The sequence below is a fragment of the Anomaloglossus baeobatrachus genome, chromosome 4 (assembly GCF_048569485.1).
Source record: "Anomaloglossus baeobatrachus isolate aAnoBae1 chromosome 4, aAnoBae1.hap1, whole genome shotgun sequence".
Lineage (NCBI taxonomy): Eukaryota > Metazoa > Chordata > Amphibia > Anura > Aromobatidae > Anomaloglossus > Anomaloglossus baeobatrachus.
Window position 1 is genome coordinate 283,954,607 of NC_134356.1, and position 25,721 is coordinate 283,980,327.

At 50.8% G+C, this 25,721-nt stretch overlaps 1 protein-coding gene across 1 annotated transcript in view; it reads right to left on the minus strand.

The window, feature by feature from the left end:
- ZFC3H1 (zinc finger C3H1-type containing) overlaps positions 1–25,721 on the minus strand; it is a 222,243-nt gene that overhangs the window by 130,403 nt on the left and 66,119 nt on the right. Inside the window, 6 exon segments of the mRNA XM_075344892.1 lie at positions 20,019–20,573; positions 20,801–20,932; positions 21,705–21,879; positions 22,563–22,706; positions 22,787–22,905; positions 24,826–24,963. Coding sequence (XP_075201007.1) covers positions 20,019–20,573; positions 20,801–20,932; positions 21,705–21,879; positions 22,563–22,706; positions 22,787–22,905; positions 24,826–24,963 — 1,263 coding nt within the window.

The following is a 25,721-nucleotide window of genomic DNA, read 5'->3' on the forward strand; positions in this document are numbered from 1 at the left end:
TGACCGGGCTATGAGCGCGGGTACCTTTGCATTCAACCTTGAGGTCATTAGGTCCACGTCTGGTGTGCCCCAGCGAGTGCAGATGTGTAGAAACACATCTGGGTGGAGAGACCATTCTCCGGCGGCCAGGCCTTGGCGACTTAGAAAGTCTGCTGCCCAGTTCTCTACCCCCGGTATGTGTACCGCTGATATCACTGACCCCGTCGATTCGGCCCAGCTGATGATCTTGTGGGCCTCGAGATAAGCCGCTTTGCTGCGGGTGTCCCCCTACCGATTGATATAGGCTACAGCTGTCGCATTGTCCAATTGGACTCAAATCTGACGACCAGCTACCAGAGGGCAGACCGCCCTGAGCGCGAGGAAGATCGCGCTGAGTTCCAGGATGTTGATGGGTAGGGAAGACTCCTGAGGCGTCCAACGTCCTTGAGCAGTGTGGTGCCGGTACACTGCTCCCCAAGCCTAGGAGGCTGGCGTCCGTGGTCAGGACCAGCCAGTTCACTGGGAGAAAAGATCTCCCCTTCGATAGGGATGAGCACCGAAGCCACCAGCGGAGTGCGTACCTGACTGAAGGCGTCAGGTGAAGCTGTCTGTCCAGGGAGAAGGGGCTCTTGTCCCAGGCCGCTAGAAGGGCTAGCTGCAGTGGGCAGAGGAGCAGTTGAGCAAAGGGTACTGCTTCCATAGCCGCCACCATCCTGCCGAGCACTTTCATGCTGAATCGAATGGAGCGAGACGGAGGACGTAGAAGGCAGCGTACCGCTCGTTGAAGAGCGATCACCTTGTCCTGAGGGAGAAAGATCAAGCCCCGACGGGTGTCCAGGGACATGCCCAGGAAGGTGATGGATCGTGATGGGATCGGGGATGATTTGTCTAGATTCACTAGATACCCTAGGCGGGATAGGGTGTCCACAGTGATCTGTACGCTGGCTGAGCAGTCACGGAAGGAGGGGGGCCTTGATGAGGAGGTCGTCCAAGTAAGGGAGAACGACTACTCCCATGGCGTGAAGGACGCTCATGGCGGCCGCCATGACTTTGGTGAAGACCCTTGGTGCGGTGGCAAGGCTGAATGGTAGAGCTACGAATTGAAAGTGGGAGTCCTGAACTGCGAAGCGGAGGAACTTTTGGAGATCTGGGGCGATGGGTATGTGCAGGTCTATGGAGGCGAGGAATTCCCCTTCGACCATGGATGCAATAATGGACCTTAGGGACTCCATTCTGAATCTCCGTACGTGCACGTTTGTTTAGGTGTTTGAGGTCCAGGATAGGTCGAACTGACCCATCCTTTTTGGGGACCACAAAGAGGTTGGAATAAAAACCCCTGAGGTATTATCACTCCTGCTGTTTGGAGCGAGTGGATTGCTGAGAAAAAAAAGCTTTGCATCGTTTTCGAGTCTTTGGGAGGTTTGAGAGAAAGAACCGACTCGGGGGTCGGGTCCGAAATTCTATGTAGTAACCGGAAGACACAAGGTCTAGCACCCACTTGTCGTCTGAGGCGGCAGCCCAGATGTGTTGAAAGAGCCGCAGTCGACCTCCTACAATGAGTGTCTTCTGGGGCGCCGAAGGAGTCATGAGGGAAGGGGGGGAAACGTCGTGGCCGAGTCTCCCTAGTCCTGGACTGTTTTGGTCTAGGCTGCCATGACGAAGTGGGTTTCGGGAAGAGCGGAGGTGGTCGGTCCCTGCGTAGTCCGCGGCTGGTGGCAGGGACAGCACGGGATGTCGACCAACCAAATGAGCTCCGAAAGGAGCGGAACGAGGACGTCTGGTGAAGGACATCCTGGACTTCAGCTGGGGGAGGGAGGTACTCTTTCCTCCCGTGGCGTCAGAAATGAGCTTGTCCAGACATTCGCCAAACAATCGGTCTGGAAAAAAGGGAAGGCCCGTGAGAGACTTCTTGGAGGCAAAGTCCGCTCGCCATTGACTGAGCCAGAGAGCTCTACCGATGACTATGGTATTTGAGGTGGCAAACGCTGCGAAGGTAGCAGCGTCCATGGAGGCCTGCATGAGGTACTCCATCGCAGCGGCAATTTGAGCTGTTACCTCTGTGAAGGTATGGGTGAACTGGGATTCCTCAAGCGAAGTGTTAAGGGATTCTGCCCAGACCGAGATCGCCTTTGCGACCCACACAGAGGCAAAGGAGGGCGAGAGGGAGGAACCCGCAGCCTCAAAAGCAGAGCGGGCGAGGTGCTCCACCTGTCTGTCTGTCGGGTCCTTGATGGAGGAACCATCGGGTAAAAAGACAGGAGCGTCTTTGTGATAAGGCGGGAGACCGGGGGGGGGGGGGGTCGACCGAGGGCGGATCGGCCCAGCCCTTAGGGGCAGGTGAGGCAAAAGGGTACCGTGACTCCATGAATTTTCGGTTACCGAAGCGCCTGTCAGGCTTCTCCCTTTGCTTTGTGAGGATATCCTGAAACTCTGGGTGATCAGCGAAAACCTTTTGGGGTTTCCTTGCCCTCTTAAAGGAGACCGCATGGTCAGTGGTAGTGGATGGGGGAATCCTCCACATGCAGAGTTTGGTTGATTGCTGCTATAAGGTAGTTATTACAGTTTGATCATCTGGGGAGGATGAAACCAAGGAATCCTCCTGGTACAAACAGCATTCTCCCTCCTCCAGCTCTTCAGAAGCCGTGGAGCGTGTGGGAGAGCCTGCCCTGTGTGCTCCCGAGGGAGAGCCATGGGGCCATGAGAGAGTGCTGGAGACAGCCGGCCGTGTGCTCTTTTCCTGATCCCTGCAACCGGTGAAGCATGTGCCCGGATTACCTCAGAAGGATCCTCCATAGGGGTATCCTCAGGCTGCGTTCCGTCCAGGGGCCCAGAAGGGTGTGGAGGACGACATTGCATAGCCAGAACCAGGTTCTGTGACAGTTTTTCCATGGATTGGGACAGAAACTGTGCCCATTCCGGTGGGCTGGGAGCCCTAGGCTCTGGGCTGACTGTTGCGGCGGTGGTGGCAGGGGGGTCTTGGGGGGCTATAGGGGCACAGGACTCACAGAGAGAAGAGGTGTGTTTACGTGGTAGCTCAGGGTGGCAGGCAGTGCAGGCTGAATAATAGACTATGTGGGCCTTAGCACTCTTAGTGCCCTTAGAGTTCTGCATGTTCCTAATAGGAGTATGCCAGGAGGGGGAGCAATGATATGCAGAGCTACAAGTGAAGCAAGCACCTCACCAGAATCAGCCGATGGCCCTGCGTCCTCAGGAAGGAGTAAGCTCTGTGGAGATCTTCGCACGCTTTCCTGGGGGTAAGGGGACGGGGCTTATCGCGGCCCGCGGGGGCGGGGCTTAGCGCTAAAAGAGCGCGAAGAATAAGTCAGTGTGGCCCCCCCTGCTGTGGGTAGTAAAAAACGGCAGGAAGGGAGCTTCTGACAGTTTTCCTCCCTCTCCCTCCAGTCAGCACACAGCTTGTCACTGGTGGTTCTCTCTGCCGGCTTTTCTGCTAGAGCAAATAAACAGAGCAAATAAACAGTGTGAGTTCCTGAGCTCTGGGCCCTCTCCCCTGCCACCAGGAATTTTCTGTGCAAGATTTTCTGCAAACAGCGAGGGACTTCCCGCTCCTCCAGCCAGCAAGCTAGAGAAAAGTTAACACTGTGTTCAGGATCCCTGGGGCTCTCCTCCTTGCAATCAGCAAGGGACTCTCTCATAATAAAGACTGTAAATTCAGTAGTCCTGGGAGCCTTGCCTGCACCGTCTTTTTCTCCCTTTGTCTGGGAAACCAGTCAGGGGGGGGGGATCTCACCTTAACGCTGCCTAAGCCCAGGCAGTGGAAATAGCAGAGTCAGCTTGCTGTGTCCGGTCACACAGGTCCCATGTTCAACTCAGAGCCTGCAAAGAGGGGCTGAAGAATTGTGCCTCTGCCCTGGGCTCTGGAAAAATCGGTGTCTGTGGGACCCGTCGTCCGGCCCAGGGTCCAGCGTCGCAGGAGGAGGTACGTGGGAGGCGACACTCCGCGTTTCAGCCCGTTGATGGTAGTGGGAGATCGGTCCCAAAAGGAAACAGTCGCCCTCAAAAAATAACAAACCTTGAAAGGAAGTGCCTCCTACAGACACTAAGCTAAAACTGAGGTTGCCTGGTCCGGCCAGGGGGTGTATACTGCAGATGAGGAGCTATGATTTTGCATTTACTAAGTGTCCTCCTATGGATAGGCAGCATAACACCCATGGTCCTGTGTCCCCCAATGAGGCGTCGGAGAAATAGGACCTGAGCTCGTGTCTTTATAAAGGTACAATGCTATTTGTGCAGTATATGCTGCTGTAACAAGGACAACTTCTACAGACAGCATCATTTACACATGTCATCATCCGCACCCACACTAAACACTCATTCAGCACAGATAGTGGAGATTACACTGGCTCTACAGGAGCTCCACAGCTTTAGTAATGGGGCAGAGAAGAACCTTGACCTGTAAATGACGAGACCACGGCCATCTTGAAAGCTACACACTGGAACTATGACCAGTGGGCAACTAAGATTCAGGGTTCTGTGGTGAGAAATTAGGGGAGTTACAGTTTGCTATGCAGGTGGTATGGTAGTTTAATAGAGTTAGGAAATTTCAGCAGTAAAAAGAGAATTTTGTTTACTTACCGTAAATTCTTTTTCTTATAGTTCCGTATTGGGAGACCCAGACAATGGGTGTTTAGCTTCTGCCTCCAGAGGACACACAAAGTACTACACTAAAAAGTGTAGCTCCTCCCTCTGAGCTTATACACCCCCTGGAGAACCAGATCTAGCCAGTTTAGTGCAAAAGCTGAAGGAGAATAGCCACCCACAAGTAAAAACAGAGCAAGAACCGGAACCGGAGACTGTCAACGACAACAGCCGGTGATAACACGCGGAACAAGAAACTGCCAACAGGCAACAGGGAGGGAGTTGGGTCTCCCAATACGGAACTATAAGAAAAAGAATTTACGGTAAGTAAACAAAATTCTCTTTTTACTGCTGAAATTTCCTAACTCTATTAAACTACCATACCACCTGCATAGCAAACTAACTCCCCTAATTTCTCACCGCAGAACCCTGAATCTTAGTTGCCCACTGCTCATAGTTCCAGTGTGTAGCTTTCAAGATGGCCGTGGTCTCGTCATTTACAGGTCAAGGTTGTTCTCTGCCCCATTACTAAAGCTGTGGAGCTCCTGTAGAGCCAGTGTAATCTCCACTATCTGTGCTGAATGAGTGTTTAGTGTGGGTGCGGATGATGACATGTGTAAATGATGCTGACAATGGAACGTCTCAAAGCAGTCCATGGGTGGGAATAAACAGAAAAACTAAGTAGGCGGAGCCAAACTTCACAAATGGGCGACAGCCGCCTGAAGGATGCGTCTGCCCAAGCTCGCATCTGCCGAAGCATGAGCGTGCACTTGGTAGTGCTTTGAAAAGGTATGCAGGCTAGTCCAAGTGGCAGCCTGACCGACCTGCTGAGCCGTAGCCTGGTGCCTGAAAGCCCAAGAGGCACCGACAGCTCTGGTTGAGTGTGCCTTGATCCCCGGCGGGGGAGGCACCTGAGAACACTGGTAGGCATCCGAAATGGTCGACCTAATCCAATGGGCTAAGGTCGGCTTAGAAGCGGAGAAGCCCTTGCGCCGACCTGTGGTTAGCACAAAAAGAGAGGTGCACCGCCTAAGAGCAGCGGTGCGAGACACATAGATCCGGAGAGCATGCACCAGATCCAGAGTATGCAATCCTTTTTCAAAGCGATGAACAGGAGCCGGACAAAAGGAAGGTAGGGTAATGTCCTGGTTAAGGTGGAAAGGAGAGACCACCTTAGGAAGAAAGTCCGGAGTCGGACGGAGAACCACCTTATCTTGATGAATAACCAAAAAGAAGGGAATTTTGTTACTTACCGTAAATTCCTTTTCTTCTAGCTCCTATTGGGAGACCCAGACGATTGGGTGTATAGCACTGCCTCCGGAGGCCACACAAAGCATTACACTAAAAAGTGTAAGGCCCCTCCCCTTCTGGCTATACACCCCCAGTGGGATCACTGGCTCACCAGTTTTAGTGCAAAAGCAAGAAGGAGGAAAGCCAATAACTGGTTTAAACAAATTCACTCCGAAGTAACATCGGAGAACTGAAAACCATTCAACATGAACAACATGTGTACCCGAAAAACCACCAAAAATCCCGAAGGACAACAGGGCGGGTGCTGGGTCTCCCAATAGGAGCTAGAAGAAAAGGAATTTACGGTAAGTAACAAAATTCCCTTCTTCTTCGGCGCTCCATTGGGAGACCCAGACTATTGGGACGTCCAAAAGCTGTCCCTGGGTGGGTAAAGAAATACCTCATGTTAGAGCTGCAAAGACAGCCCTCCCCTACGGGGAGGCAACTGCCGCCTGCAGGACTCTTCTACCTAGGCTGGCGTCCGCCGAAGCATAGGTATGCACCTGATAATGTTTGGTGAAAGTGTGCAGACTCGACCAGGTAGCTGCCTGGCACACCTGTTGAGCCGTAGCCTGGTGTCGTAATGCCCAGGACGCACCCACGGCTCTGGTAGAAAGGGCTTTCAGCCCTGATGGAACCGGAAGCCCAGCAGAACGGTAGGGTTCAAGAATTGGTTCCTTGATCCATCGAGCCAGGGTGGCTTTGGAAGCCTGCGACCCTTTGCGCTGACCAGCGACAAGTATAAAGAGTGCATCCGAGCGGCGCAGGGGCGCCGTGCGGGAAAAGTAGATTCTGAGCGCTCTCATCAGATCCAACAAATGCAAATCCAATTCATATCGATGAACTGGATGAGGACGAAAGGAAGGTAAGGAGATATCCTGACTGAGATGAAAGGGGGATACCACCTTAGGGAGAAAACCCGGAATCAGGCGCAGCACTACCTTGTCTTGGTGAAAAACCAGGAAAGGGGCTTTGGATGACCGCGCTGCTAGCTCGGACACTCTCTGAAGAGACGTGACCGTTACCAAAAAAGGCCACTTTCTGTGACAGTCAAGAAAGTGAAAAGACATCCCTCAGAGGCTCAAAGGGCGGCTCCTGGAGAGCAAGTAGTACCCTGTGCAGATCCCATGGGTCTAACGGCCTCTTGTACGGAGGGACAATGTTACCAACCCCCTGCAGGAACGTGCGTACCTGAGGAAGTCGTACTATGCGCTTCTGAAAGAATACAGACAGCGCTGGGACTCGTCCGTTAAGAGAGCAGAGCGACAAACCTTTTCCCAAACCAAATTGTAGGAAGGAAGGAAAAGTAGGCAATGCAAATGTCCAGGGAGACACTCACTGAGCAGAGCGCTAAGATAAGAATATCTTCCACGTCTTGTGGCAGATCTTGGCAGACGCCGGCTTCCTAGCCCGTCTCATGGTGGCAATGACGTCTGGAGATAATCCTGAAGACGCTAGGATCTCGGACTCGATGGCCACACAGTCAGGATCAGGGCCGTAGAATTCAGTGGAAAAAACGGCCCTTGGGACAGTAAGTCTGGCCGGTCTGAGAGTGCCCACGGTTGGCCGACCGTGAGATGCCACAGATCCGGGAACCACGACCTCCTCGGCCAGTCTGGGACGACGAGGATGGCGCGGCGGCAAGCGGAGCTGAGCTTGCGTAGCACTCTGGGCAACAGTGCCAGAGGTAGAACACATAGGGTAGCTGGAACTGCGACCAATCCTGAACTAGGGCGCCTGCCGCCAGAGCACTTTGCTCGTGAGACCGCGCCATGAAAATCGGGACCTTGTTGTTGTGCCGAGACGCCATTAGGTCGACGTCCGGCATCCCCCAGCGGCTACAGATTTCCTGACACCATTCTGGGTGCAGAGGCCATTCCCCTGCGTCCATACCCAGGCGACTGAGGAAGTCTGCTTCCCAATTTCCTACTCCCGGGATGTGAACTGCGGATATGGTGGATGCTCTGTCCCCCACCCACATCAGAATCCGCCGGATTGCCTGGTAGGCTTGGCGATGCGTGTTCCGCCTTGGTGGGCGATGTCTGCCACCGCTGTGGAATTGTCCGACTGAATTCAGATCTGTTTTCCTTCCAGCCACTGCTGGAAGGCTTGCAGGGCAAGATACAACTCCCAGATTTCCAGAACATTGATCTGAAGGATGGACTCCTCTGAAGAGAGTCCTTGACCGTCTGAGAAGGGAAACGTTCCTGTCTAGGGACGTCGACTCCCCAACCCATTGGCAAAGCATGCCCCATTGAAGTGGACGCAGATGAAACTGCGCGAAAGTGACTGCCTCTGCATGAGGCGTCTTAAGGGGTGTGACTGGCCTTGAAGGAGAGACTGCACCCCCGTCTGTAGTGAACGCTGCTTGTCCAGCGGAAGCTTCACTATCGCTGAGGGAGTGTGAACTCCATGCCCAGATATGTCAGCGATTGGGTCGGTGCCCGATGTAACCTTGAAAAGTTGATGATCCACCCGAAACTCTGGAGAGTCTCCAGCGCCACGTTCAGGCTGTGTCGGCATGCCTCTTGAGAGGGTGCCTTGACAAGTGGATCGTCCCAGTAAGGATCACAGAGTGACCCTGAGAGTGCAGGACTGCTCCCACTGCTGCCCTGAACTTGGTGAAAACCCGTAGGGCTGTCGCCAGACCGAAGGGCAGGGCTACGCACTGAAGATGCTCGTCTTCAATAACGAAAACGTAGCAAACGCTGGTGCTCTGGAGCAATCGGCACGTGGAGAAAAGCATCCTGATGTCTATTGATGCTAGGAAAGCTCCTTGCGACATTGAGGCAATGACGGAGCGGAGGTTACATCCGGAACCGCCTGGCCTTCACGTGCTTGGTGAGCAGTTTTAGGTCCAGAACGGAACGGAAAGAGCCACCCCTTTTTTGGCACCCCAATCCGATTGGAGGAAAAAACCGTGTCTTGTTCCTGAAGAGGAACAGGGATTACCACTTCTTCTGCCTGCAGAAGAGCATCGGCTCGGTGGGGGGAGGGGGGGGGGGGGAGTTCTGAAGAATCGAGTCGCAGGACGAGAACAGAGCTCTATCCTGTACACGTGAGACAAAATGTCTCTCACCCACCGGTCTGTGACCTGTGGCAGCTAAATGTCGCCAAGCGGGAGATTCTGCCACCAACCGCGGATGCGGAGAGAGAGAGCTGAAAGTCCTGAGGAGACCGCCTTGGTAGCGGTTCCTCCTGCTGCCTTCCTTGGGCGTGATTGAGCCCGGCCGGAAACTGAGCCCCTCTGAGCCTTTTGGACGAGGACAATTGGGACCTGCCCGAGCCTGGGAAGGACCAACCTCGACTGTCCCTCCAGGACAGCATTACTAGGGTAAGTCGCAATGCAGACATTGCGAGGTTAAGGACACCACCTGCGGCACAGATGTACATGTGCTCAAGACCAGCTGCGCAAGCCCAGCTGAAATAGGATAGAGTGCCCATACGGCTGCGAATGCCGGAGCAACCGGCACACTGATAGCTTCACAGACAGATTTCAACCAGAGGTCCATCTGTCTGTCAATGGCATCTTTAAGTGAAGTCCCATCTCCACTGCAACTATGGATCTAGCCGCAAGCCTGGAGATTGGGGGATCCACCTTTGGACCCTGGGTCTAACGCTTTACCACGTCAGGGGAAAGGGATAACGTGTATCCTTAAAACGTTTGGAGAAAACGCTTATCTGGTAAGCGTGGTGTTTCTGAACTGCTTCTCTGAAGTCAGCGTGGCCAGAAAAATACTCAATATACGCATGAGATACTGAAAAAGGATTTCTCCTGCTGTAAAGCTGACTCCTCCACTGGGGGAGCTGAGGGAGCAATTTCCAACCTTCCATTGATGGACGCTATAAGATCATTCACTATGGCGTCACCATCCGGTGTATCCGGATTGAGAGCGGTGTCAGGATCAGAGTCCTGAACAGCTACGTCTGCATCATCATACAGAGAGTACTGTGATGAAGTCGAGGGCCGTTCTTAGGGAGCTCGCTTAGGCCGTCTGGGACTGTCGTCCGTGTCAGAGCCTGCACCCTGGGATGCATGGGACCCTCCTGGAGCCATGATTTGTTTCGAAATCAGGGTGGCCAGGGGCATTGAATCAACATTGCCCAAGGTCTGTCTGGACTGCAAAGTCTGTAAGATGTTAGTCATAGTCACAGACAATATATCAGCGGAAACTGCAACTCCGTCCCTGTCCCTGGACAGGGATCACAGGTGGTTCTTTTGGCCACCTGTAGCAGAGACCCCGTTGAGTAATTGCACACACTGGGGGTCCTGGAACAGTATCGCATGCAGTACAAGCAGCATAGAAAGCCTGTGCCTTGGCACCCATGCTTTTTTTTTTTTTTTTTTGTTGCTGTCTAGCCATCTAGGAGCATTAGCCAAGAATAGCGACCGTACAGTGCAATGTATAGCATACAAGCATGAAGTACAATAAACACTTCAGCACATGCAGTACAAGGAGCATAGAAAGCCTGTGCCTTGGCACCTTTGCTTTTCAGCTGCCGTTGTCTAGTTATTCAGGAGCATTAGCCAAGAATAGCTACATACAGTGAATGTATAGCATACAAGCATGAAAATAACCACTACAGCACATGCAATCCAAGCAGCATTGAAAGCTTGTGCCTTAGCACCCTTGCTTTTCTGCTGCTGTTGTCTAGTCATCAAGGAGCATTAGCCAAGAATAGCGACATGCAGTGAATGTACAAGCATGAAAATAAACTCTGCAGTACATGCAATCCAAGCAGCATTGAAAGCTTGTGCCTCAGCACCATTGCTGTTTGCTGCCGCTGTCTAGCCATCTAGGCGGGTAGACAGCCAAGAATAGCCCTTACAGTGCAATGTAAAGCATACAAGCATAAAGGACACATGACACTGCAGCACATGCAAGACAAGCAGCATATAGAGTCTGTGCTTTAGCACCCCTGATCTTTTGCTGCTGTTTCTAGGTCTGCATCCTGAATAGCGACCGTACAAAAGTACAACAGGACACTTCGGCATTAGTGGGTCAGCACTTTAGTTGCCGCTTACCGCCCGCACAAAAGCGGGTGTGTGGCGCCGGAATCCTGTGCTGTAGCTCAGCGCTTGTCTCCGTTTTCCCGCTCTGCGTGCCGGAATGGCTGCCGGCGTCCAGAGGAGAGGGGCGGGCCGAGGGCGTGCCCGAGACAAGAGCGGGAACCCGGCGCCCACTGTGTCTAGTGAAGGGGGCTGGAGAATGCAAATAAGGCTCCAGCCCTCGGCGCTGCTATAGAACAGCGTCTCCCCCTTTCCCTGAGTGACAGGGTGGGGGCGGGAACGAAGCGGCGCTAGGCCGCAAAAGCCGGGGACTAAAGTTAGAAGCGCCGCCGCCGTAAAAGCGCGGTCGGCGCGTCCCCGGCGCACTAGAAGTCGCAGCTGCGCCGCCGCTCCAGGGGCGGTCGGCGCGGCGGTACCCACACGTAAAGTCCCCCAGTAATCTGCAGGGATTATAAGCCCAGCGCACAGCGCTACAGTCCCCGGCGCACTAGCACACCCAGCAAGCCTGGAGTGTGCGTGGCCTGCCATACGGGGACACAGAGTACCTGAAAGTTGCAGGGCCTTGTCCCTGAACGGCACTCCCGCTCCACATCCAGCAGGTTCTATGGGTCTGTGGATGGAGCCCGGCCTCAGGGCTTGGTGGCCGGAAAGATCCCACTTCCTCAGAGCCCCTCAGGGGGATGGGGAAGGAAAACAGCATGTGGGCTCCAGCCTCCGTACCAGCAATAGGTACCTCAACCTTACAAACCGCAAGTGGGGTGAGAAGGGAGCATGCTGGGGGCCCTAGTATGGGCCCTCTTTTCTTCCATCCGATATAGTCAGCAGCTACTGCTGACTAAACAGTGGAGCTTATGCATGGATGTCTGACCTCCTTCGCACAAAGCAGAAAACTGGTGAGCCAGTGATCCCACTGGGGGTGTATAGCCAGAAGGGGAGGGGCCTTACACTTTTTAGTGTAATGCTTTGTGTGGCCTCCGGAGGCAGTGCTATACACCCAATCGTCTGGGTCTCCCAATGGAGCGCCGAAGAAAGGTGACTCCGAAGAGAGCGCAGCCAAATCGGAGACTCTCCTGAGGGAAGTTATGGCCACTAGAAAGACCACTTTCTGTGAAAGACGATGCAAAGAGACCTCCCTAAGAGGCTCAAAGGGGGGTTTCTGCAAAACCGTGAGAACCAAAATTGAGGTCCCAGGGATCCAAGGGCCGCCGGTAAGGTGGAATGATGTGAGACGCGCCCTGCATGAAGGTGCGGACCTGAGCCAGCCGGGCGATACGCCGCTGGAACAGTAATGACAGAGCCGAGACTTGTCCCTTGAGAGAGTTGAGGGACAGTCCTAGCTGCAGACCGGACTGTAGAAAGGACAGAAGGGTCGGCAAGGAAAAAGGCCAAGGAGAATGGCCGGAAGAGCGACACCAGGACAGGAAAATTTTCCAAGTCCTCTGATAGATCTTGGCGGAGGAAGACTTACGGGCCCGAGTCATAGTGGAGATGACTTCAGGAGGGATACCAGAAGCCGTCAAGATCCAGGACTCAAGAGCCATGCCGTCAATCTGAGAGCCGTAGAATTCTGTCGGAAAAACGGACCTTGTGAGAGAAGGTCTGGACGGTCCGGAAGATGCCAAGGCACCTCTACGGACAGAAGGAGCAGGTCTGGGTACCAAGCTCGCCTGGGCCAGTCCGGAGCAATGAGGATGACTCGACGGCCCTCCATTCTGATCTTGCGCAGGACTCTGGGGCAAGAGAGCTAGAGGGGGAAACACGTAGGACAGACGAAACTGGGACCAGTCTTGAACCAGAGCGTCCGCGGCGAATGCCTGAGGATCGTGGGAGCGAGCCACGTAAACGGGAACTTTGTGGTTGTGACGGGATGCCATTAGGTCCACGTCCGGAGTGCCCCATTTGCGACAGATTGAGTGAAAAACTGCCGGATGTAGGGACCACTCGCCACTGTCCACGGTTTGACGGCTGAGATAATCTGCCTCCCAGTTTTCCACGCCTGGAATGTGGACTGCGGATATGGTGGACTTGGAGTCCTCCGTCCATTGAAGGATGCGTTGTACCTCCAACATTGCCAGGCGGCTGCGTGTCCCGCCTTGGTGATTGATGTAGGCAACCGCTGTCGCGTTGTCCGATTGGACTCGTATGTGCCTGCCCGCCAACAGGTGGTGAAAGGCTAGGAGAGCTAGAAGCACAGCTCTGGTTTCCAGCACATTGATTGAAAGGGCTGACTCGGACGGAGTCCAAGTGCCCTGAGCTCTGTGGTGGTGATGTACCGCTCCCCAGCCGGATAGGCTGGCATCCGTGGTGAGAATCACCCAGGACTGAGTCAGGAAGGAGCGCCCTTGGGACAGGGAGAGGGGTCGAAGCCACCACTGAAGAGAGCTCCTGGTCCGTGGCGACAGAGCCACTAACCTCTGTAAGGAGGAAGGCCGCTTGTCCCAACAGCGGAGAATGTCCAGCTGCAGAGGACGCAGATGGAACTGGGCAAAGGGAACCGCCTCCATGGAGGCCACCATCTGACCCAGCACTTGCATCAGGCGCCTGAGGGAATAAAGGCGGGGCCTCAGCAGAGAGCGCACCGCCAGTTGGAGGGACTGCTGTTTGACTAAGGGCAACTTCACAAGTGCCGGCAGAGTCTCGAACTGCATCCCTAGGTACGTGAGACACTGGGTCGGAGTCAGAGTGGATTTGGGAAGATTGATAATCCACCCGAATTGGGCTAGAGTGGAAGAGTGAGCGAGACACTCCGCTGACAGTCTGCGCTGGATGAAGCCTTGACTAGAAGGTCGTCCAGGTAATGAATAACTGCCAACCCCTGGAGGTGCAGAACCGCAATCACTGCTGCCATGACCTTGGTGAATACCCGAGGGGCCGTGGCAAACCCGAAGGGGAGAGCCACGAATTGGAAATGTTCCTCTCCGATTGCAAAACGTAGCCAACGCTGGTGTGAAACTGCAATTGGCACATGCAGATAGGCATCCCTGATGTCGATGGATGCCAAGAAATCCCCTTGGGTCATTGAGGCAATGACCGATCGCAGAGACTCCATGCGAAAATGCCGCACCTGAACATGCTTGTTGAGAAGCTTGAGATCCAGGATTGGCCGGAAGGAACCGTCCTTTTTGGGGACTAGGAAGAGATTTGGGTAGAAACCTCTGAACCGTTCCCGGGCAGGAACCGGCACAATTACTCCGTTGGCCTGCAAGGATGCCACGGCCTGAGAGAAGGCGGCAGCCTTGGAGCAGGGGGGAGTTGACAGAAAAAAATCTGTTTGGCGGGCTGGAAGAGAATTCTATCCTGTAGCCGTGGTAGATGATATCCCGCACCCACTGATCGGAGAAGTGTTGAAACCACGCGTCGCCAAAGTGGGAGAGCCTGCCACCGACTAAGGATGCTGCTGGAGCAGGCAGATAGTCACGAGGACGCTGCCTTGGCGGCAGCACCTCCTGCGGTCTTTTGTGGACGCGCTTTTGGGTGCCAGTTGGATTTCTGGTCCTTGGCTGAGTTAGTGGACGAGGTCGAGGGCTTAGAGGACGACCAGTTGGAGGAACGAAAGGAACGAAAGGAACGAAACCTCGACTGATTCCTGCCCTGGACAGGTTTTCTGGTTTTGGTTTGTGGCATGGAAGTACTCTTCCTGCCAGTAGCTTCCTTAATAATTTCATCCAGCTGTTCACCGAACAGCCGGGACCCAGCAAAAGGGAGTCCAGCAAGGTACTTCTTTGAAGAAGCATCTGCCTTCCACTCTCGAAGCCACAAGATCCTGCGGATAGCGAGGGAATTAGCCGAAGCCACCGCAGTGCGGTGAGAAGCCTCCAGCATGGCAGACATGGCATAGGATGAAAAAGCTGAAGCTTGGGAAGTCAAGGAAACCATTTCGAGCATAGATTCCCTGGAGAGGGAATGCATCTCGTCTAGAGAAGCAGAGATGGCTTTGAGAGCCCACACTGCTGCAAAAGTCGGGGAGAACGAGGCCCCTGCCGCTTCATATACAGATTTGGCCAGAAGGTCAATCTGGCGGTCAGTGGAATTCTTAAGAGAGGTGCCATTAGCCACCGATACAACGGTCCGGGCTGAGAGTCTAGACACCGGGGGGTCTACCTTTGGGGAGTGAGCCCACTCCTTGACCACCTCAGGTGGAAAGGGAAAACGGTCATCAGAACCACGCTTTGGGAAGCGTTTGTCAGGACAGGCCCTGGGCTTGGTCACAGCGGCCTGAAAACTGGAGTGGTTAAAGAACACACTCTTTGCCCTCTTAGGTGAGGTAAACTGGTGCTTTTCTCCCAGAGAGGGTTGTTCCTCTGATACTGGCGGATTGAGGTCCAGTACGGAATTAATGGACGCAATCAAATCACTAACATCTAAGTCACGTTCGGACAGATCAATGGGGTATATGGAGTTAGCCTCCGAGCCCCCAGTAAAGGCATCCTCCTCGTCCTGCGAGTCAGCTCCTGAATCAGAGCCGCGGGACGAGGAAGGAGAGGGAACCCTGTGTCTCTTCTGAGAAGGACGGGGTCTGGGACCAGATGATGAATCCTCTGTGAGCTCCGGTCCTGAGAGACCCCTAGCAGCAGAGGCTCCCTGTGAAGGGGGCTGATGCATATTCAGCAAAGTCTTGGACAGAAGTCCCATGGACTCCGCAAAGGACTGGGAGATAGACCTAGAAAAGGATTCTACCCAAGCCGGGGTTTCAGCCACAGGAGCAGGAGCAGCCTGAGAGACCCCTGGGAGTGAGACTCCAGGCTGAGACACCGTCAGGTTAGAGCAGGCATCACAATGTGGATAGGTGCTCGATTCAGGCAGTAGGAGCTTACATGCAGTGCATACTGAATACAGCTTTGGAGCCTTGCTCCTCGTGTGAGACATGCTGCTGTAGTGGGGGCTCTGCCAGAGAATGACCCCCAGAGAGTAAATACAGAGGTCCACAACCAGAGGTTGTGGCTTACCAGACCGCTGGAGCGGTGTTGTGTGCCCTCCAGATCCCTAAGCCCAGACCCCAAGCACCTCAGCAGGGATGCTGCAGACCACCACTGCAATGACTGATCGCAGGGGGAACGCTGAGAAAATGGCCGCCGGAGCGAAGAGAGGGGGCGGGACTTGCTTAAGGAGCGGGATCTGGAGGGCCATAGAGACCTACAGGGGAGGGGACATACACTGCAGTGAGGAGTGTCCCTCCCCTGTGCAGAACGGCCGCCGGGCGGAGCCGAGCCTGTCCCTCTGCATGAATGAAATGCGAGGGCAGAGAAACCGAAACTAGGCCTCCGGCGAAGCCGGGGCCTAAATTTGAGCGGTGTGGCCGGCGCGCAGGCACCATCGGCGCGGTTCTCAGGCGACAGCCAGAGAACCCGCCGGAAATGTCATAAAACACAAACAGCACACTCTCCCACAACAATAAAGTACAGGGACCCCCAAATATAAACGTCTCAGGTACTTAGCTTGCTGAGACGCAGGGTTCCAAGTCCCTGGGGATGAGTGCTCCGGCCCAGCAGGGTCCTGAAGGGCTGCAGATGGAGACCGGTCTCCTGCAAAGCATGGAGAACCGTGCTGGCTCCAACTTCAAGCCAGAGCCCAGGAGGGATGGTGAAGGAGCGCGGCATGTAAGGCTCCAGCCTTGGAATCAACCATAACAACACCGCCGACACAGTGGGGTGAGAAGGGACATGCCGGGGGTCCAGACTTGGACCCGCTTTTCTTCAAACTCTTTCCAAAAATCAAAAATCAGATGAGAATGCATGTGTGGATGTATGCCTCCTGAACACAAAGCAATGAACTGGCTAGATCTGGTTCTCCAGGGGGTGTATAAGCTCAGAGGGAGGAGCTACACTTTTTAGTGTAGTACTTTGTGTGTCCTCCGGAGGCAGAAGCTAAACACCCATGGTCTGGGTCTCCCATAGGAACGATAAAGAAATGGCAAATTCCAGGACCACATGCTCAACATGTACAGAGCATGGTCTTAAAAGGGGTTAGCCTGAATTTTGATACTAATGACCTATCATTAGGGTCGGTCACTAATATCCGATAGGATAGGACACCCTGAAGTAAGAAGAATACAGAACAAAAAATACATAGCTCCGTACACTGTGTAGAAGCAGTGTTCAAGTGTCACTGAAGTTACAACTGATAAGCAGCCCCTGAAAATGGCCACAATAGTGTACTGTAGGGATCTGGGTCTGCACACTGCTTACTGTCAGCTGCCAAAGGTAATGCCAACAGCCGATGGGTGCCCCAACAAGTTGATAGAGAACGTAAACTCACAAGCAGTTTAACTCGTTCACTACCTAGGAGGTATATGTACGTACTATAGATCACCTCCCCCTGGTTACTGCGGTAATCATCGCACATGTGACCAGCAGACATGAACAGCGCTATCTAAAGCACTCCGGCAGGGATCACGATGTTCCCGCCCGGCTGCCATTGGTGGCCTTGTGACGCGATCACGCGCCACCAATGGGTTGGCATGGCAGCATAGAGTCAGATGACCCCTGTCGCTGTCATGACAGGCTTCATGTGAAAGCTGGCAAAGCACCGGCACTCACAGGAACACAGCATTTCTCCTGATAAGAGCGATGCTGCAGCACTGCTGTGATCAGGGTAAGTGATCGGACGGTGCAGGTCATGAAGTCCCCTAGGCAAAATCAGTATATAATAAAAAAAAAAAAAAAAGTTCAAATCACTCCCCTTTTGCCCCATTGAGAATAAAATAATTGTTAAAAATATTTTGCTTGACCACATTTAGAAATGCTCTATGAAAATCTAAATTCAATTAATCTGATCAGTACACTGAATGATAAGAAAAAACCTCCAAAAGCCAACATTACGGGTTTTTTGGCTGCCGCAACATAGCATTAAAATGCAATAACAGGCGTTCAAAACATCGCATCTACCCAAAAATGGTATAATTAAAGAAGTTGTCTGGCCACAAAATATATTGTATATTTTTTTTAAGCTAATCTGTGCTGTATTGTCCCTATAAAACACCCCTACCCTACATTATTTTTGTTTCTAACTTTTGTTACTTTTGAATTACTTTATTTTCTGCAAGCACATTATTTACTTGCAGCTCAACCAAATATGACACGTTTGACTGCCGAACTTCACAGGTATAGCTGGCACCTCCCGACCTCACTGACCAGCCCCGCCCTCTGCCCACCCTTTGCACACACATTCCATGTCAGAATTCTGCCCCAGCACCTGACAGATAAATGATTAATATGTAATGGAAATTATATACAGCCCCTAATGTGAGTCTATAGGATATATATATATATACACACATACACATATATTCACACACATACACCCACCCACCCACCCACACCTGGAGTTATATAATGCCCCCTCGGGCACTGTCTTCTATCCCCCCTGCTCCCCTCCCCCGCTGTCTCTCACCCGTGCACTCTCTTCTCTGCCCTCTCTCACCCATGCTCTCACTTCTCCTCTGTGCTGTGTTGAGTGCCGCATCCTTACAGCTGAGCGATGCAGAGCTCAGTGCTGCTGACCACTGGTGTTAGGCGACGTCCCTGGTCTCTGCTCCCATCTGTATTTAAAAGCCAGGAGCAGTCAAGTCACTGAACTCATCACAGAGTGAGGAGAGAGACAGCACACCGGGGAGAGAGGAGACAGTTACCCACGCCCCATACATCATAAAGAGCTGAGGACACAGTCAGGCAAACAGCGCTGACTGTGTCCCCCCGTTTGTCCAGGGCCCCGGCACATACAGGGAAAAGATAGCAGGGCACAGATATCAGCGCACAGGGAGCGGGGGAGAGTACGGAATGTGGGAAGTGGGGGCGGGGGGAGGATGAGATGGGGCGGGGGCTCATCGCACTGTACCTGGTCGGCTGCATGGCGGCAACATGATGTCAGCTGTGATGCCCGTCAACCAGGTCATGCACCTGTCATGGTAACATCACAGGAAGCAGCAAAATCACGGCAGGAGCGGTCACATGACCACTCTGAGCTGGGGGAGAGGGGCTGACAGCAGCGCAGGTAGGTAAATCGTTGCCATCTACCCACCTGTCCTTATGTAGCTCAATAGTGAAATAAAAAAACAAGTAAAAAAAAAGCAGCGTCCGGGAAGAAGGTGCGCTCCTGCACAGACCCCAATGGGGATACAGAGTACCTTATAGTTACAGGGCCCGGTCCCTGAGGTTGAATAGACTCCGGTCCGGCAGATTCCCACAGGGGCTGCGGAGGGAGCACGGTCCCAGCAAATGGATGACCGTTCAGGATCCCACTTCTCCCAGAGCCGCTAAGGGATGGTGAAGGAGACGGCATGAGGCTCCGGCCTTTGTACCCGCAATGGGTACCTCAACCTTAACAACACCGCCGACATAGTGGGGTGAGAAGGGAACATGCCGGGGGCCCCGTGGGGGCCCTCTTTTCTTCCAACCGACATAACTAATATGAGAATGCATGAGTGGATGTGTGCCTCCTTCCACACAAAGCATAAAACTGAGGAGCCCGTGATCCACGGGAGGGTGTATAGGCAGAGGGGAGGGGTTACACTTTTTAAAGTGTAATACTTTGTGTGGCCTCCGGAGGCAGAAGCTATACACCCAATTGTCTGGGTCTCCCAATGGAGCGACAAAGAAAAAGCCAGATAACCCTTTAAAAACACCAGCTCAAGACGCAAATAATAAGCCTTCACTGAGTCCCAGATCCCGAAAAATGAGAACACTACGGGTCTCGGTAAATGGCAACAAAAGCACACCTTTTTTTTTTTTTCCACCACTTACATAAAAGTAAAAGTATACGATTAGCTACGAACTTGTACCAAACTGAGGAGTCCTATTGCTAGGTCAGTTTTACCATATAGTGAACATCGTGAATAAAATACCCAGAAAAACAATTGTGGAATTGCCCTTTTTTTGCAATGTCACCGCACTTATACTTTTTTTTCCCCCGTTTTCCAGTACAATATGGGGCAGAATGAATCGGGTCATTCAAAAGTGCAACTCGTCCCGCAAAAAACAAGCCTCATAAGGCTATGTGTATGGAAAATAAAAAGAATGTTATGCCTCTTGGAAGAATGGGAGGAAGAAACGAAAACTAAAATAGAAAAATCGCCAGGGAGCGAAGGTGTTAGACAATTCAAGTTCTTATAGAACTCAAAGATAAGAAAAAAAAAGTACATGCTCACCTTCCCAGAAGAGAGTTTCTCGGAGGACACCAGCAGTGCCTCTCCTTTGGACAGCAGATGTATTAAGTTACTGGAGCTCGAGTGCAGTTTTCTAACCTCCTCAAGATTTAAACCCAAGAAAAGTTCGGGTCCTTCTGTTGCCACCTTGGAAGGCGTGCTAGATATGTCCTTGTAGGGAGTGAGCTCTGCGTGCCTCAGGTTAGGTTTAGTAAAAGAGGTCGAGTCCCGGAATGATCTCCTTCGCTCTTTAACAGATAGAGACTGGTCCTCGTCATCCGGCTCATTCTCCTCGGAGTCCAATGTTATTTTGTCCTGGGAGAGGTCATGTAGCGACGGCTGAGGCAGTGTAAACTCTGCCTGCTCCTCTACCACAGGCAGCTGGGGTACAGCCTGCTCTTTCATTTTCCGAGCTTGCATTTCTTTAAGTTTTTGGATTTTGAGGGCATACTCCTGCTCCAGTTCTTGAAGTCGCTTTTTCTCTCTTGCAATGGCGTCTGCAGATTGTCTCTTTGGGCTGCTAACCAGGCCTGTGTCCGATTTAAACATTTTATTTGCCTACAAAGAGAAGAAAAGATATATATACACTTACAAAGCTTATCACAGTGGTCATGGGTCAAAGTAACAGATTACAGTAAAGACTGGCTGAATAAGTGGGAAAAAAAAGGAGCAAACAATACAAACACAGGGAGAACATACATCCTTACAGAAGTTGTCCTTGGTGGGATTTGTACCCAGGACCCTGCAGTGCAGTGCTAACCACTGAGCCATCATGCTGTACTCACTCCAATATGGCTGGGCTCCAGCTTTCTTTTCCCCAGCTCCTGACTAGCCAAAGCTTTTGCTCGGGCAAGTTCTTCTCCATATTTTACAGATAGTGATTTCTTCTCTTCTACTCTGTGCTGTACTTTAGCAATCTAAGGATCAGAAGTGTAGACATACGTGAGAGCAGGGATAAAGATAAAGAAACCACTTACATGCAACGGGCGACAAATACAATTACGTAATGACTTGTTACAGCAGCATTCTGGATAACCAATGTAACAAATCAGACAAGGTACCAATAGTTTCTTTCTTATAGCTCAAACGTGTAGAAAATGGCATTCCTGCTGATCAATGACAATATGTGTAAGTGACGAGGAGGGATCAGTCTCATACACCGACCCCACGCACCGGACAATCTTAGGCTGCTTTCACACATCCGGTTTTTGCAGTGCGGCTCAATCCAGCTCAAAAACCTATGCAATGGATGCAGCGAAAAAAACAGATCCGTTTCAGAAGTTTTTCCATGCAGCCCATCCGTTTTTTGACGGATGCGGCTTGATACTGAGCATGTGCAGTGCAAAAAAAACGCATCCGGCGTCCATAGGCTTGCATTGTAAATCGCGCCGCATAGCGCCGGATCCGGCGCGATGTGTTTTTTTTTGACGCATAAAAAAAACGTGCCAGGCAACATTCCATCCGGCCGCCGCATGGGCTAAATATGCCGCATTCGGCAAAAAACGGACGCAACGCAAGGCCATGCGGCACAATACGGCGCTAATGCAAGTCTATGCGGAAAAAACGCAACTGGCGGCAAAAAAAAAAAACCAAACGGTTGCGTTTTTTCTGCAAAGAGCCGTATTGTGCCGCTCAGCAAAAACCGGATGTGTGAAAGCAGCCTTAGCGACACCCCATTGTGGAGCTCACCTGTTCTTGCAGCTTCTTCAGGAACACCCGATTAGCATTTAGAAACTTCTCTGTTGCTTGCAGCTGTTCTGTGAGTCTGGAGATCTTCTGCTCCGCAGTCCTGATCGACTCCTTTTTCTTTTCTTCTTGTTGTAGCAGATTTTTTAAAAGAGATTCATCCTTTAATAGCAACATCCTAGAAACAACATCAATGGGCTAATGTAAGCAATCTTAACCGCCATTTCTGCACCATGGGCAGAATCTACACTAACAAAATGATCAAACCAGGGACTAATGAAGAATAATTTAGACAGACGTACATCACGTCACTATTTGCGACCAATGCCCTGCTGCTAGTTACGCACTCGACAGCTTGCATTTATCTGATGAATACGTCTGAGAACATTGTGCAGAAAGTCTGCAAGGTGTGAACATACCCTAAACCTGCCCCCTAGTTCACAGGGAACAGCTACAAAAGGCTTGGCATTTTTTACACACTTGTTTTTACACACTTCAAAATACAGAGCAGCTAAAGTGAGGAGCATATGCAAACTGTCATGAGTCAGAAATACACAGATTGCACTACTACCACAGACAAGTAATTAATTACATGTTCTATACCATGGGTCCCCAATTCCAGTCCTCAAGGGCCGCCAACAGGGCATGTTTTCAGGATTTCCTTAGTATTGCACATGTGATAATTTAAACACCTGCACAGTTGATGATTCCAACACCCATGCAATGCAAAGGAAATCATGAAAACATGCACTGTTGGCAGCCCCTAGGACTGGAGTTGGGGAACCCTGTTCTATACAATATACATGCAATTACAAATATTTCCTATCCATATTCTAAGAATGGTAAATTGTAGTGCTTTACCTCTGTTTCATGTTTCTGGACTCTGCCTCTGTCACCTTCGGATCCTTGATCAGTTTTTTATTGCCATCTCCTTCTAGATCAGAATTTGTTGGAGAAGAACCTACTTTTGTCTGATCTGTTTTCAGGAGTTTCTGCTTTTCTCGACTGAATAAAAAGCAGATAAAACAAGTGCTTAATATAATGGATAAGCTGGAAGGGACAACACCACTGCTCACCACTGTTACCTGGCAATCTCTTCTCGGAGCAGACGATATTCCATTTTCTTGTCATCTGGCAGAGCTTCCGGGGTCCTCATTGGGTCATTTTCCTTTTCAGACTTAGAAGGTGCTTTTGGTTTGGATGCCTGGAAATACGCAGGAAACAACCCAAATGTATAAATCAGTGCTTGTAATAGACGTTACTACTGTGGAGGTGGCCTGAGCTATAGCTTGTTTGTTTAAACGTAATAAGAATATCTGTGTATGTAAATAATCAAAATATAGATGTAGTTGCATAATTATCTGTCTGTCTATGTAGTAATCGCATAGACCCATAATATGATTCTAAGCTGTATAGTCATGAAGGGGTTACCAAGGATAAGTGAACAGATGTACAAACAGTGAAAGTTTTATAATAATGAGCAAACGTCTTATCAGTAGCTTTCACACAGAAAGAATGTTTTAACGAACAAAGATGTGTTTCATAACATGCTGGGAGAAATTGGGGAATCCTCCCTAAGTTCTGTGTTCTGGCTTCAAGGTTATTGATGCATACTGTATAATTGGATCTATCGAATACACGAAAGTCAGTTGGTGACGCTGTCTCAAAAAGAGAACATGTCTGTGTGGTCATTGTCTGATTCATTAATATCGGCACTGATATACAGCTAATACAGCACCGTCTCTGATACCCTGTATGAAGATACCATTAGCTATCTGTACCCAAAATTCCTCCCTTGACACTACTGTTGTTCCCATAGTGGTAAAGTGGAATAACAGAAATGGATGGTGTCTGAAAAGTATCCGAGGCACGCTCCTGGATGCTAAGGTGGAAAGCATGGATTAAGTGCCAGTGCTGATCCTCTCATTTGGGGGATGATCAAAAGAAATCGGGTTAAATGCTGCGCTAAAAACCACAATCCAAAGATATATCGTGAATGCCTTTTCTTTATTTTCACAGGTCAACACGTTTCAAAGGCATCTCCATTTTCTTCATCAGGACAAAAGTCAGAAAGGAATAGCATGCTATTCCTTTCTGACTTTTGTCCTGATGAAGAAGGTGGAGATGCCTTTGAAACGCGTTGACCTGTGAAAATAAAGAAAAGGAATTCACGATATATTTTTGGATTGTGGTTTTTAGCGCAGCATTTAACCCGATTTCTGTTGATCATCCCCCATCTTGTTGCAACATCGGGGCTGCAGCTGACCATTTTTGTATTCATTTATTCCATGCTGACAAGGAGTTGTGCCTGTCACAACTGAAGCAGGTGAGTACCTGTCCTATTCCCTGCACCTATATCTATCGGTTAAAACCCTATGTGCGCTTTCTTTCCACAGTTTTTGCTATGATCCTTTCCTTTAGCAGACTACCAATAACAAGGCTTAACATTTCCCTAAAGTCCATGCAGAAACAGTGTGACCGTCTGTGGTCTGTAGAGTTACTGTTCTGTTACAGCCTACCTCAGACACCAGGAGCAGCGGCGGAGACTCCGCTCTGGACCTGGGGAAGGTGAGTGAATCACAGATTTTTTTTTTTTTTTTTAAACAAACTGAAGCCAGTGAACAGGTGTTTTCACAATTCAGGAAACCCATTAAAGTTCCTTGCACTGTTTTTATTGCTAGTTTTACTATAATAGACTTTAAAAAATAAACATACATAGATGTAACTGAATATTTATACAAAAAGCAAGCAATGTTTTACAATTTAGCATAGAAGAAATCTTAACGAGGTATTCTCAATTTGAAAGTTGTCCCCTATATGCGGGAGTAAAGATCAACTGTGCACAGTGTTTGGCAATCTCCAGCAGTCCCATGGAAAATTAATGAAGCTGCATAGAGCATGACTTAGCACTGCTCTTTTCAGCCAGGCCCAGCAATCAATCCCCAGTGATCGGGAAGTTATCCCTTATCACACGGATAGGGGATAACATTCAAAGTTTAGAACGCCCCTTTAAAAGGCACCATAGAACTATATCTTGTGTAAACAGCAAAGCTACAATTTTACCTGCAGATCACTTTTTCTAGAAACTCCTCTATATATAAACATATTTGCGATGATTTCTCACCTCAACAGTTCTCCTGGCTTCTTTGATCATTGACTCGAGCCCTCCAAAAACCCCAAGTACTGGACTGGCAGGATCCATATCAGACTCGCTGTCATCAGACGCATTCAGAGTAACTACTACGGATTTGTGCTTTGGAAGCTTTTGTGACAAAATACAAAAAGATTACAAGACACGTATGACAATGCTGGATGTTACTGAAGTCAGTACTGTAAGCTCAGGGAAGTGGGATTGTCAGTAGAAAGATGTGGTCTACTACTGAAAAACCACTGCTTTATCAATTCACGACCACATAGAAAACAATGTATACTCACCTCCCGCGGAAGGCTACTTTATTGATGTCAATGCTGTTGCTCCCGGAAGGATGACATGACAGTGTTTTGTAAGAAGACTACTGCAGCCAATCAGCGGTCACTGACTGGCTGCAGCCTGGTCAGCGCAGACATCTACTCTAACAGAAAATTGATGACCAAAAGCCAAGCAAGTGCCGCTAATTGGCTGTAGTGGTCACATAACATACAGTCACCTCTCTCCTCCCAGGATAACAATGCCAGCACCGCAGCGGAGAGTGAGCATACATTTTTATTTGCTACGCGGTCCTGAATTGATTTGGCACAGATTCTCCAATGGTGGAAAATCTGTCTAAGGCCAGTGTAAGATGGCTGTATTTCAGAGTGTGTCCAAACCACAATGCCCAGACTTCTGAACTTAAAGCCACATAGGTACATACAAAAAGTTAAAGCTTCAGGTCAAGGACTGCTGTCAGTCCCAACAATTCCGATACAATGTGACATACAGCCGTCTGAACCTGACCTAACATATGAACCTAGTGATCACACATTTAGGTGTCCTGACATTTAATGACAATGAAAGCTGGGAATATACTGGTGTAACCCTCA